This window comes from Megalobrama amblycephala, linkage group LG1, assembly GCF_018812025.1.
Source record: "Megalobrama amblycephala isolate DHTTF-2021 linkage group LG1, ASM1881202v1, whole genome shotgun sequence".
NCBI classification, from domain to species: Eukaryota; Metazoa; Chordata; class Actinopteri; order Cypriniformes; family Xenocyprididae; genus Megalobrama; species Megalobrama amblycephala.
Genome location: NC_063044.1, coordinates 49,264,176 through 49,279,360, shown reverse-complemented (window position 1 = coordinate 49,279,360; position 15,185 = coordinate 49,264,176). Strand labels below are relative to the sequence as shown.

Here is a 15,185-nt window from a genome sequence, read left to right as displayed (position 1 = left end):
ATATGAACACAATAAGTACATTGTACTTATTTATTATTTTTTTTTTTTTTATGTAAGTACATATTAGTTAAAACCACCTAATATAAATTGTGACCGATTTCATTAACCAGGTAAATGTCTTATTTCTGATGTTCACCGGACAAGAGGTCCTAGAGAAGTTTAAACTAAAGTTATAAGCATTTTCGATCATTGTGGAATAAAAAAATGAATCTGCACTCAAATACAATTTAACTTATCTTATTTTAATAACTCAAATATTACTCGTATAATAATAATAATATTAATTATTATGAATAATAATCGTTGGTAATTAATCTATCTTCTGAAAAAACAAGCATGAAAGATCTACGCTGTAGGTTACTACTCTATCCTGCTCCTGTACAGTTTAAATTTTCGTTATAATCAGACACACCTGAACCAGCGCATCAGGATCTTTCCTTGAACATTACAGCCAGGTGTGTTGTATACTGTGCAGATCATCATAACTGAGTTCCCTTGCGGTACGTTGAAATTCCAGGTAAATGTAAAGCCTTATGGATCACTGTATATGAATGTCTACAAATGAGAGTTCATATAGCACTCTATAAGCGGGTTAAGGAGGTAGGTGATGTAAGGAGCCCTATTTTCTGAAATAAGAAATATGAACGTGCTACTATACTGTCTATTAGTAACTAACCCTAATAATTATAACATTAAACCATTTTTAAAGAACGTCACGTTGAAAGTAGATCATGCATTTTGGACGAAAGCGTCAGAGCAATACAGATAAAAAATGTAGGCTATGCAGCCAAGGTTGTGTTGAACGCTAATAGGATCCGTTAACGGTTTGTTCAGGTGCACCTGATCTGCCCCAATAAAATACAGCTTTATAATATTGTGTGGTTGCATTGCTGCGCGTAAGGAACAGATTTAAACCTGCAAGGAAGAAGATGAAGACGAAGAGGAGTGAAAGCAAAAGGATAGGGAGACTGCAGAGCAATGAAACGCATAACAGATCCTCACTTAAATATCTTTAGGTTTTCTTATGCTTAGCATATAATAATTTTATTTACTTATTTTTTTTTTTTTTAGTTTCTTGGCCTTTATGGTGGAAAATTAAATCAGTCACTTTCATAAATTAATGTGTTTTATACAATGAAGGTCTGCATAAAGAGCACTAATATAAAACTACAATCGAAATAAAAATGGTTTAAAAACAGTAACAAAAATATATATATATATATATATATATATATATATATATATATATATTCTATGAAAACAAAAGTATAAATTACCAGGAGAACATAGTCTGCTGACATTATGTAGCCTATATATTCTTGCAGTTTTATGCAAAGGACCCAAACGGACACGCCCACAAACAGTGCATTTCGTGATCTTTATGTACTGATCAGTTAAGGGGGCGTATTTATCAACAATTATCAATGCAGACAGTGTCATTTCAGTACAGCCAAAATGAGTAGCCTACACAACACATAGGTTTGTCTGTTCATGGAAGCGTAATTTCTGTCACCCTTACGTGATATCTGCGCCAGTCTCTCTCCAGATACAGGCTGCAGCCTTAGTGGAGCCTTTCCCTTAACTGACAAGTGATCAAAGACTGGTGTATAACAATACAACCACTGGTCAGTTTGATATCAGGCTAATCTGAAGCGCCACGGATGGGAGCATATGCTCGAGATATACTGAGATATACTTTATTTAGCTCTTTTTGTTGCTAAATAAATACTGCGCACCGTAAAACAAAACATGAAAGACTCAAGTAATGTTAATAACGGACCTTATTCATAATCCAAAACTGCTATTCTAAAACAGGAACTGAATGCTAAATGGCAGACAATAACTTCATGGACATATATACTTTTGTAGCCTATAACTCACAAGAAATAGCCTATAAAACTTTAAATAAATAAATAAATAAATACATACATACACACATTAATGTTAAAACATTAGATCTGAGTATGATTAGATCTACATATGACCTTAATTTAAGATTAGTGTCCATTCTGTCCAAACAAGCTCAACCACATACACAGTGATAACTGCATAGCCCTTAGTGAACAACATGGCGTAAAGTCACGTGACATTTTTGGTGTAGCTACATCACTGTATCATTGCTGTTTCTTTAAAAAAGTCTGAAAGCCATTATAATACAAATTAAAATTTAAAACATTCAGCAGGCTTACTATTCAATCGCACTATTTCGTTTCAATTTTCGTTCAGCACCTTTGAGCCTGACAGCTCCAATGCACTTAAAGCGATGATTCACCCAAATATGACAATACTGTCATCATTTTCTTACCCTCATGTTGTTCCAAACCAGTATGAATGTACTTATTTTGCAGAACACAAAAGAAGACAGTGTGAAGAATGTTTCAACACTTTTTAAACCCTCATTTGTCAAAACACAGTTCCAAAACAACATTGACATTCAAAAAAGTAGGCTACACTTTTTTTGTGCCACAGAAGACAGAAATGCATTCAAATTTGGAATGACATGAGGATGTGTAAAAGATGACAGAACCTTCATTTCCCTCTGAGCTCTCAGCGACCATGATGCGACGCGCATATTAAGCAATATCAGCACGTTATCAGGCAACGTTGATTGTTTATTATAAAATTACTTAATGTTCAAATTCTCTGACAATTTTCCAATTAATTGTGTTTTTACAATTAAATACATTTTCCTCACATATTTATACGGCTCCTGAAACGCTTTCATCTCTATTAGAAACTGTAGACCTCTGCAATTTGGGGACATAAGGATTCTAATGATTGACTTCCAAAAATACAAACATCAAACACCAAGGAACAATCAGGGTTGGCCTATCTCAACGGGGAAGCCACTGTGACAGTATGCAAAGGGAGGTCGTTCTTAATTCTCCATAACAAAAAAGTACAAAGGCCGGTCGGAGACCAAAGACAATTTAACACCTCCCTCTGTCCGCGCGCCCCGGCGGCGCCTCAGCGGATAGAGCGCGTCTCTCATTAGGACACAAGATGGGACGACCTGAAAGATGCAGAGGTGAGGGAGGAGGGGGGTGGACAGCGACTACAAAAACAACTCATCTTTCCTTCATAAACGAACTTGGCTTGGAAGACAAGCAGTGACGAGAGAGAATTCCTTTTTTTGGGGTAGGGCCTGGTCTGGCACTGTTTTGAGGACTATGAGAAGTTTGTGAAAATCCATTTGGGGAATATCTGGATTGCGGACGTGGATATCAACGATAAAATGTGTAAGTAGCCTACAACGTCCATATTCAGCAGCAAGCTGAGAGGAATGTACACTTCTTTTTTTAAAGGAAAATGCTCACCGTACATCATGTCGTTTAACATTGAAGTCTTCAGTACAAAATCAACATCTGTGTAGCGAGTTCATTTAATTAGGAAATGAACGTTGGGGGGTTATTGAAACCCAGTTCTTTCTGACTGTAAATGTGTTAAACGCAAAGCAAACGAATGCCTAATGTGAGGTAAACTTTTCAGTAGCAGAGGGCAGGGAGTCGCCAGTGTCTACTGTTGCTCATGCTGACAGTGATCAAGGAGAGGAAGAGTGCCCTCGTATTTCACTACTGAATGGGATAGACCACAGTCGGCGGCACCGGACTGCTTTCACGAGGGAGCAGCTGACCCGTCTTGAGCAAGAATACTGCAAAGAAACTTACGTGTCTCGACCCAGACGATGCGAACTGGCGGCAGCGCTTAACTTGCCCGAGACCACAATAAAGGTAATTCACAGAGCAGACCTTTTCACGCCACACTCAACCTCTGGCCCAACAGGCAAGCATTTAAAGAGCATTAAAAGTTTGCTATTAAAAAGTGTTCATTTAAGAATTAATTTAATGACTAACTTCTGCTATCCATGATGAAAGTTTAATTTTTTAGCTCGCTTAAGAGAGGATTGTTTGTGTTTTGTGAGACTGAGGGATACAGTCAAGCCAAGAAGCCTTAAAACCAGACACCGGATCTCCATCCCTGCTGAAACCGAAAATTTTATTGTACATCTACCATTACCTAATCCCACCAACATGCTGTGTCCGTCACTAAGACCCTTTATCACCCTATTTCATTATAGGTCTGGTTCCAGAACAGGAGGATGAAGGACAAGAGGCAGCGTCACAGTCTGCACTGGCCTAACCCACTGGACCCAAACCTGTGTGCCTTCATGGTGAGTCAGGCGGCTGCTGCTCTCCCCTACCCACTGCTGCCCCGCTTACCCCTTCATCTATACTCTCATCTCGGCATGGGGAGCCTCTCCGGTTACTCAAACCCTTACAGCGCCACCACAAGGCCACTGGACACTTTGCATCTCCCTCCCTCGACCTACCCCTGGCTTGGTGGACTTCCACAGCCGGCTCTCTATTCCCCTGTCCAGACAATGCACCATCCCGCAGGATGCCACTGTCCACATTGCCTACAATGGAGACCGGACCACCTGCTTAAGCCTAGAGGGGGAGCTAGGACAGGCCCGCAGCCCAAAACCTTTGGCAGTGCTTCAGGATAATAGGACAGTGGTGCATTTACCATGATAAAAGGAGTAGTTCACCCCCCCAAAAAAGAAAATTCTATCATTGTTTACTCATGCTCATGTTGATCTAAACCTGCATGACATTATTTCTGAGATACAAAAGAATACATTCTGAAGATTTTTTTTGCCCATACAATGAAAGTTTAAGGCTGTTTTGTATTTATGCACCTGTACAGTTATTCAAAATCTAGAAAATGTTACTCATGAAGAACTATTTTGTTGTTTATCTTACTGTAATATAGATAAGTTTTGTTTACTTTCTTAAAATACTTGAACTTTCGAACATTTTTTTTTCATCTATTGACATTTTTGCACCTGAACACTGTGTACATATATGCTTTCCAAAAATATATATGACAAAATTGACTATTAAAAATATTTATGGAAACATTTTACTTAATGTATTTCTGCCTTTTTCTTAAAATAATAATACTATTCATGGACAGAGAACAATTAATGCTCTACTCGTTACATCCTCAAGCTGAACACGGCTCTTGTAATTCACACCAAGACTTTTGTCATTGTTTAACACCAACCTGTTGACCAAACAGCACTGTAATCTTAAAGACTACTTATCAACTTACAGACACAAAGCTCCTGTCATTATACTCCTTGCTAGACACAACCTGCTGAATTATGATCTTGAAAATCTAAAATCAAACAGCCTGTAACCAGACAAAACATCAACAGGTGGACAGAGGTGTCTGAGACTCCAGGGCCTCACAGATCTTGATTTAATATACAATGTCTGCAAGTGTGGAAGTAAAAAGCCTGAATTAATGCATAAAATGACATACAGTGGCAGCAAAATGGACTTAAGCCACGCTGACTGTCTTGAATTTATGAATACACATAATTGTATATATACACACATATACAGTTCAAAAGTTTGGAGTCAGTAGGATTTTTTTTTAATGAAACTTTTACTCAGCAAGGATGCATTCAATTAATCAAAAGTGGCAGGAAATATATTTATAATGTTACAAAAGATTTAGATTTTTTAAAAATGTTGTTCTTATGAACTTCCTATTCATCAAAATCACATTTCCACACACACACACACACAAAAAAAACATTAAGCAACTGTTTTCAACATTGATAATAATCAGAAATGTTTCTTGAGCAGCAAATCATCATATTAGTATGATTTCTGAAGGATCATGTGACACTGAAGACTGAAATAATGATGCTGGATATTCAGCTTTGCCATCACAGAAAAAAGAAAAAACATTTTAAATCATACAAAAATAGGAAACGTTTATTTTAAACTGTAATAATATTTCATCATATTACTGTTTATTTTTGATCAAATAAATGAAGCCTTGGCAAGCATAAATCCCACCAACCCCAACGTTTTGAACGGTAGAGTGTGCCCAAGTATATACACTGTAAAATAAAGCAACCACATATTTTCCAGTTTACAAAACCTTTTTACTCTCAAATATGGAAAAAAAAAATAAAAATACATAAAAACCCAATTCCCCCAAATGTTTTCCCAAAGTCAAACACAGTTGTCTGAACAAAGAACTTAATATTGCTGAAATGTTAAGGGTTTGTGAGCTCCCAGAATGCATTGCAGCATGAATAAATTATGCATTTACTATTATTGGATTATTATTTTCCTGTTTTGCTGACAAATTTTTTGTAATTTTTGTTAGTTATTTGTTGTGTTGTGATGTAAAGAGCTCATCTTTTTACATTTGTTCATTGTCACCATTTTTGAGGTTTGTGTTGAGGCCTACATTGTGTTCAACTATTTAAAACTATATCCTGGATATATATCTCTGCTTTATGGGATGATTGTTCATTTACAAATAAAGATAGCATAGTTCACTTAACATATAAAGTATACGACTATAACATTATGTTAATTAGTTGTGTTACTAAATGAAAATTTGCTGAACAAGAAATGAAGAATTCATGATGAATTCATTTTGCATTTAGTGAACGAACAAATTCGAATTGACAAAAAAAGTTAGTACAATTATTAAGACAATAGCTGAGAAAGCTTAAAAATCTGAACACATAAGTTGTCTTGGATTTTTAAGTTTTCTCAACAATATTTTTACAGTGTATTTATTGTTTAATTCACTGCTACCATTGTCCACGAAATTATGGCACATGACATTTAAGAATATACTGAAAATACACACATACACACAACCAAACAGGGACAGACACCCCAGCTTTCAACACACTCCACTAGAAATTAGGAAGGTGAACAGTGATACAGCCATGGTTATGTGAATGAATGAGGCACCTGCTGAATATCCAGGTGTTTTGGCTTATTTTACCTCCACCTGCTACAGGTGGATTCTAGTTGAAAGGCTTCTCAATCTGTGTCTCAGTGTAAATTAACCTCGTCTGGCTTGTGTCATGATAACCCTTATGAGAACATGAGCTGAATGCTCTACATTCAAATTTATTTGTAGCTACCAAAACAATTTCTGTGATGTAAAAACTACAGGGCTGTTTCATATGGATGAATTATTAAAATGCATGTATTTGTAAGTAATATCAAAGCATTACTTTAGACAGAATGCATTTCAAAACTTGGTATTTGTAAAATAATTATAACAGTTAGCCTACATAGTAAAATGTATCCTTAATCTGGGTGCATGTAACACATCTATGCATGTTTAGAGGTGTAAAAAACAACACTTTGGATGCTTAGATCATTAGAGACATCAGCAGTACCCTTGTCTGAGTCTGACAATAACTCAATGGGTGACGTCTGCAGTAAAGCCCTGGCAATAGGTGGGAAATGACAGTAAAGAAAAAAACGACTGCTCCTGTGAATTGAGAGAGATGTGGTAAATTGGAATAGACTGTAAAGAGATTCTGCTCTATGGTGACTGTGGGAACACCGATTGAGCACACAGCAGCGGATCCTCTTTTGTCTGGAGAGCACTACCGTGTGATTTTTACAACTTCCTGCTCTTAATACTGCCTCGGCCCTGAGGGAAGTCAGAGGTGGACAGGTTGACATGACTGCAAGTTCTCCATAAACCTTCCTCATCCAGCCTCACTGTATAAATATAATAATTAAAAATTATTATTTGTTATTTGAAACATTTTAAAGAACATCGTAGTCTATATATTTAATAAATGCAGCCACACATCAACATTTTTTAAAATTAATTTATTATAATTTAAGGAAGCTGCTTTAAAATGCATCATACACAGATCAGTCAGTTTGTTTTATTTTTAATATTGGGAAGTTCAGAAGCTAGAGAAGTCCTGGAAAAAAAAGTATCACATTTTGCATAAAAATATTTAGCAGCACAACTGTTTTCAGAATTGATAATAATAAGAAATGTTTTGTGATCACCAAATCAGTAGTATATTAGTATGATTTCTTAAGCTTAGTAATCAGTAATAAGTAATGCAATACTTTTTAGAGAGAGTAATTAGTACTGTTATCTGTTAAATCTGCAATTTGTAGTAATTAATTACTTTTTTAGAGTAACTTAGTCTTGGTGAATATAAAAGACTTCTTTCAAAACATGGAAAAAAATAGTACCAATCCAAACATTTAAACAGTAGCATACTTACTCATTGTCCCTCCAGCGCCTGAAAATTAGCTTTTTCCAGACATCTTCCAGTGCTGGACTTCCCACACTTTCACTGGCCACCCATCTTGATTTTGCTGCTTTTTCCTGCACATGAAAAAAAACTGCAAAAGGAATGAATTGTATCGAACGGCACAAGTACAAGTTTATCACACAAATAAAACTCAACAACATACTGTTATTTTGTTTATAAAACAACAGCAAACATGCTCATCTGGGAGTTGAACATGGGAGACCTAAAATTGAATTCAGCATGCATAAGAAATCCACATATTCACATTCTCGTTCCCTCAGCTCAGACAACAAGTCTAGGCTATTCACTTCAAGAGGCCCAAAGCAACCAGAAAGGAAGAAAAAGGAGTGACTGTAAAGAATACTTTACAACATACTCTAGACCATGTGGGTCACACACTTCATCCCTAAATAAAGAAACAAGATGAGGAAAAACCACAATAAGTTTAAAAGGAAATTAAGTTAATTGTGAAGTCAATTAGGGAAAATGAACTCTGAGAGACACATTAGCACTTCAGGGAAACCAGAAGTCTATCCTATACAGGGAAACAGATGTATTGTTAAAACAACTGTAAGATACAAATCTCCTAAGTGTAACATTTCCATGGGTCTCATACAATCTAATGTGCACTGAGCTTCACATATTGTTATGGGGTACAGAAAGCTTTGTTTGGTTCATGTGGAAGCCACACTGAAGCAGCTGTGTTTGCCAACAACCACAGCTGCATCGTCTTATGGCTGAATGATCGCCTGAAGCTGCCTAAAGCAATTACCAAATGAACATGCAAGCATTTGTCCCAATAAAGAACTTCCCTGTACAGAGAAAAAAACCTTAAGGTTGTGACAATCGCTTAAATTAACAGAATTATTGTTCAATATTTATTGTTATTTAACATTTAGCTATTTACTTTTAGCCAAAGTATCTTACAGTATGCTTCCATGAAGAGACCTATAATGCCCTTTTACGAAGTCTTAATTTTGTTTTGGGCACTAGAATAGGTTTACATGCTTAAATGTTCATAAACATTTCTTATTTTTCCACATATTATTCCTCTCTTCCCAGTCTGTTTAGTTCCCATCTCTCTCTAAAGCCCCTCCTTCCAAAAAGCACAATGTGCTCTGATTGGTCAGCTGGATCAGTGTGTTGTGATTGGTAAACCACTTGAAATGTGTCTCAGAAATGTCATACCCTTTTACCATAATCATGTTAGATCCGGGGAGTTAAAAACTGACTCTCTTGGACATGGCGATAACACTAACACAACTCAATCAGACCTTGCCACCTTTATTTTGTGTATGCCTTGGGCAGGAATTAGTTAAAATAGGAATATTGTGATGTGTACATTCCAGGACGAAAATGTAAGACTACAATTAAAGGTGCCCTAGAATCAAAAATTGAATTTATCTTGGCATAGTTGAATAACAAGAGTTCAGTACATGGAAAAGACATACATTGAGTTTCAAACCCCATTGCTTCCTCCAAAGATTTCTGGAAAACACGCGGATCTCAACATAACACCAACTGTTACGTAACAGTCGGGATCATTAATATGTATGACCCCAATATTTGCATATATGCCAGCCCATGTTCAAGGCATTAGACAAGGAAAGGCAGTATTAACGTCTGGATCTGTGCACAGACAAGGTAAGCCAGCAAGAACAACAGCGAAAAATGGCAGATGGAGCAATAATAACTGATATAATCCATGATATCATGATATTTTTAGTGATATTTGTAAATTGTCTTTATAAATGCTTCGTTAGCATGTTGTTAATGTACTGTTAAATGTGGTTAAAGTTACCATCGTTTCTTACTGTATTCATGGAGACAAGAGCCGTCGCTATTTTCATTATTAAACACTTGCAGTCTGTATAATTCATAAACACAACTTCATTCTTTATAAATCTCTCCAACAGTGTAGCATTAGCCGTTAGCCACAGAGTATATAGCCTCAAACTCATACAGTATCAAACGTAAACATCAAAATAAATACTTTACTCACATAATTTGAAGCATGCATATAGCATGCATGACGAACATCTTGTAAAGATCCATTTGAGGGTTATATTAGCTGTGTGAACTTTGTAAATGCACTGTAATATAGTCGAGAGCTCGTGTGGCAGGGAGCACGTGATTTAAAGGGGCGGCGCTGCCAAAATCAGTGTATAGTTAATGATGCCCCAAAATAGGCAGTTAAAAAAAATAATTTAAAAAAATCTATGGGGTATTTTGAGCTGAAACGTCACAGACACATTCAGGAGACACCTTAGACTTATATTACATCTTGTGAAAAAACATTCTTGGGCACCTTTAAAGGGTTAGTTTGCCCAAAAATGAAATTTCTGTCATTAATTAATTACTCACCCTCATGTCGTTCCACACCCATAAGACCTTCGTTCATCTTCAGAACACAAATTAAGATATTTTTGATGAAATCCGAGAGTTTTTTTATCCTCTATTGAAAGCAATGAAATTACCACATTCAAGGTCCAGAAAAGTAGTAAAGATATAGTTAAAATAGTCAACGTGACTACAGTGGTTCAACCTTAATGTTACGGTAACTACGTCATTTTCTTTTGGGGATCAGAACCCTCTTGGATTTCAACTAAAATATCTTAATTTGTGTTCTGAAGATGAACGAAGGTCTTATGGGTGTGGAATGACATGAGGGTGAGTAATTAATGACAGTAATTAGATTTTTGGGTGAACTAACCCTTTAAGGCTTTTCAGGGAGTTGAGAAACAGTGCTTCCTGATATATAGAATAACTCCCTTTGGAGTTGACGTTTTTGCTTTGCAACTTTTCAGACCCTTTTCATGCTCAAACAGCAATATTACACACTAAAGAAAGTTGAAAATGTAAAAAAAGGGAAAAAAATAGAAAAAAGGCACAATAGGTCCTCTTTAATCACTAAACTATGTCATCCTATATTTGAATTTCTCCATGGTTTACAATAATTGTCTATCCAGCTAATTCAATATTCATTCAGGTAAACTGCTTATGTTCCCCAAACAAATACCAGAAAACACAGTTTACATGCATCATCACTGCATCATCCTCTATCACCACCATGTCCTTGAACAAATGAAAATCTGACCTTGTCTCTCCTTACATAATACTGCAGGATAGCCTCAGTATTGTTCTTAGTTCTGTAATCTTGTACTGTTTGTTGATAGCATAATTAGTCATATGCATGCTGACATACTTCTAAGATAGAAAAAGCAAAGGAAAGCAAGCAAGAGAGTTATGAGTACATATGATGTATCTATATTGTTGCTAGGACAAAGCTTTATTGCAGCAGTAAAAACTACAGGCTTGGCCTGTGTCAACTGAAGCTATTTAAATACTGTAAAACTCAGATATAGAGACGAAGTGATGAAATGTGTCTGTGTCAAGTTGTCTGTCTTTTTTTAACTGTCTTTTTAAAGTGAGTAAAAATTTAAATAGTGAAGATCATTCAGTCAGAATATTTTCTCAGAGAAGCTTTTGAAGACTTGTGGCCTCAAAGTTTAAAGTTGGCAAGAAACTTTTCTTTCTTATTGTGACATATTTGAGTGAAACAGCTTCTCGAACAAGAAAAAAAAATGTAGGGTTGAACTTGATTTTGTCCATTGAGAATTGATTGGATGGTTGTGGTTTGCTATTGCTGTGATGTCATGTGAGTGACAGGTTGTCCCGCCCTCACGCCAGTAAACACATCATCAGAGAAGAGAAGGAATGATGCTGCAAGAGTGAGGGGAAGTTATTTTGATTAAGATTATGAGGGCACATTCATTTTAAATAAATAATGATGTGCATGGATGCATCTTTTATAATAAATAATCATTCCATTGTGATTTGATTTCATGGTGACTAGTCAAGTCACATTTATTTATGTAGCGCTTTATACAATACAGATTTTAATAACAGGAAAATGATTCAATGATACGGAGTTAATTATGACTGTACAGCAGCTCTAAAAGCAAATAGTGTCATTGTTGAGCTGAAGTCAGTTCAGTGCTGATTCAGTTCCATTTTAAAGATCATTAATTATTACATTAGATCATTTCATAAAGCAGTTCTGCAGAAAACAGTGATTTCATCATCCAGCTCAGTTCAGTTCTCATCCAATAGTGCCAGTGCAGTCAAATCAATAATATTGTTGAATATTAAGGGTATATTTTTACTAATTATTTTTGAACAAGTAAATACAAAGGGCAAAACATATGTCCATAAAGTTATTGACTGAAAGACACTGTATTTTATGCAAGACATGCAGAAACATACAATCACATCATTGCATGTACAGTATATGTCAATACAGGAGCAAAAATAATAATTCATTTTACACTATTTGTCTGCTGTAAACAGTCATGCAAGCAGATTTAAATTTGAAAAAGAAAAACGCTTGCATTAGTGGAAAAAACATTTTAATTCTCAAAACTAGTTTATTCTCATAAAAAAGGTCCTTCTTCTAGTTATTACTTTGTCTACAGTTTTTATATATTATGATTGACAGAACAATCAAACACCAGGTCAAGTTCTTGAAGCCTCATTACCTCCAATCAGATATTTACCATTAAATGGCCCACAGCATCACATTAGACCCCACCCACTCTTAGACAACAGACTGTTGCAGTTTTTTGGCCCTCAGACTATTTTTACTCCCTCAGACTATAAGGCTCCTCAAAGCCCTGACACCTTCTTCGAAGAGAAAGACTGAACTGTTGCACTGATAATAACAAGACGACTTTGCACTACTGTATCAGAACAAATAGCTATTTTAATAAATATATTTTTTACACTCAACTGCACAAAGCACCAATTACTTTCTCTGCCATCTGCAACGATGCCTGCAGACCTGTACAGTAACAAAATGCCATGCAATTGCAATTATCCACAAGTCTAAGGTAAGATATCTATAACTAAACTAAAATAAACTTAAAGGGTTAGTTCACCCAAAAATGAAAATTATGTCATTAATGACTCGCCCTCATGTTGTTCCAAACCCGTAACATTCCGTTCATCTTCGGAACACAGTTTAAGATATTTTAGATTTAGTCCGAGAGCTTTCTGTCCCTCCATTGTAGATGTTTGCACGGTGCACTGTCCATGTCCAGAAAGGTAATAAAGACATCATCAAAGTAGTCCATGTGACATCAGTGGGTTACTTTTGAAGCATCAAAAATACATTTTGGTCCAAAAATAACAAAAACTACGACTTTATTCAGCATTGTCTTCTCTTCCGGGTCTGTTGTCAATCCGGGTTCACGACTCCGCAGTGACGCTGCTTGTGACAGCGGTTGCTGCTTGTAGGAGCTTCTTCCATCACTCTTAGTTCTTCGTCTGTGTATTGTTTTGTCAACCGTAAGGTTGTTTTGTTTACAGCATGTGTCTCCCTCAGACTGTAAACGAAGCTCGGGCTCACCAGATAACACGTCAGCAGCATCTTACGTCAGCAGCGTCACTGTGGAGTCGTGAACGCGGATTGACAACAGACCCGGAAGAGAAGACAATGCTGAATAAAGTCATAGTTTTTGTTATTTTTGGACCAAAATGTATTTTCGATGCTTCAACAAATTCTAACTGACCCTCTGATGTCACATGGACTACTTTGATGATGTTTTTATTACCTTTCTGGACATGGACAGTCTACCGTACAAACACTTTCAATGGAGGGACAGAAAGCTCTCGGACTAAATCTACAATATCTTAAACTGTGTTCTGAAGACGAACGAAGGTCTTACGGGTGTAGAACGACACGAGGGTGAGTAATAAATGGCATTATTTTCATTTTTGGGTGAACTAATCCTTTAAAAAGGGGGACATACTAAAATATTATGTTTCGCACAAAAGCTTGAAAGTTTGGGAAACCTGCTAACCTTCAGAAATGTAATTTCTAGACCTGTTGGAAAAAATGCTAAGGTCACAGCAGCCAGACTACTACTAAAACTGCTGCATCAAAACTCATATTACTGACATTTTTGAGTGGATGCTGATGGAATGCACAATGCAACATTTTTATAACACACAATGTAATATTTTTTATAAAGATACAGTACTTTCAAACATTAACTCATTGAAGCTCATAACATGGTGAACTTTGGCAATGCTACAAATAGTTTTATATGGTGAAACATCTGAAGAAAAAGACAAATATGTGGAGAGAAAACAATAAACTTGCATAATATATGCATACCAGCATACCAGGTCTTGGGAAGATATGATATTCTTTAGGGAAATGTTCCAACATTTAAATGTTTTGGACCAGCAACATATGTCAGTCATTATGAGGAAATGGATAATTTTCAGTAGGGATGGGCACAACATCAGGTACAACTTCAGACATCAGTTCAATTAAAATTTTCTGCTAGAGGGAGAATAAAACAGGTTGTAACAATTGCAAGTAAGGGGAGGATTTTATTTGCTCAGCTTTCAGGGCAATATTAAAACTGTGGAACAAAGATGTAAACAATCAAATAAAAATAAACTGTATCACTGAGTCCCTGCAGCCTGATTAAATCAGTGAGCTGATCATTTTCACAGCTGTATTGCATAGCTTTAGGGAAATGTACCAGCGCAGTAGTGGATCCATATCAGGTTGACTAACCTGATAGCAGTGTATGTTAATCTGGTACTCCAGGGACAGGACAGGTTGGTCCTGAATCATTTTCATTGGTCCAGTTATTTCCATCTAGTGCCTCCTTCAGGCCATTTACTGTATTTTTGCACCACACTGTTGATAAAAAAAAAAAAAACAGAATGGTCATGTTCATGCATGCAAATTAGAAACATCTTATTGTCCCAGTTTTTCAAAGAAGAGCATGACTGAATGGTTTCTGCTAGATCAGACTTATTTTGTATGGTTCTCATGTTTTCCACAACATAATGTGAAATAATATGTTTGAAGGACGCACTTTCATCATTGCTTTGAATATGGTCAATCTAGCTATTCATCAAAATATTATCATATAGACTGGTTCAAAATTAGAACAATTTACCTTCTAGTTTCAACAGAATTATCTATTTGAATTTTTTTATTAATCAAAGTGACTCTTTAACCCTGATGTATGAAATAACAGTAAGAAAA

General features: G+C 36.1%; 1 protein-coding gene and 1 long non-coding RNA gene across 3 annotated transcripts in view; one reads left to right on the top strand and one right to left on the bottom strand.

The window, feature by feature from the left end:
- Positions 1-2,719: 2,719 nt before the first annotated feature.
- eve1 (even-skipped-like1) lies at positions 2,720-4,892 on the top strand. Its single transcript, XM_048162434.1, has 3 exons — positions 2,720-3,239; positions 3,490-3,731; positions 4,079-4,892. The coding sequence occupies exons 1-3, from the start codon at positions 3,236-3,238 to the stop codon at positions 4,505-4,507; spliced, it is 675 nt and encodes a 224-aa protein (XP_048018391.1). The 5' UTR covers positions 2,720-3,235; the 3' UTR covers positions 4,508-4,892.
- Positions 4,893-8,094: 3,202 nt separating this feature from the next.
- The window catches only part of LOC125273035, a 36,244-nt gene continuing 29,153 nt past the window's right edge, over positions 8,095-15,185 (bottom strand). The window contains exons 3-4 of one of the 2 annotated variants that reach the window (XR_007185994.1): positions 14,706-14,831; positions 8,095-8,207 (exon numbers count right to left, since the gene is read on the bottom strand). This is a non-coding gene — a long non-coding RNA (uncharacterized LOC125273035). Of the gene's footprint in view, positions 8,208-13,869; positions 14,466-14,705; positions 14,832-15,185 lie in introns of those variants that run through there. The other variant, XR_007185989.1, reaches the window with a different exon arrangement.

Excerpts from the sequence above, each read along its gene's own strand:
- eve1 (XM_048162434.1), top strand. Across the intron at positions 3,732-4,078 it reads TGCCCGAGACCACAATAAAG|GTCTGGTTCCAGAACAGGAG; the intron begins GTAATTCACAGA and ends ATTTCATTATAG.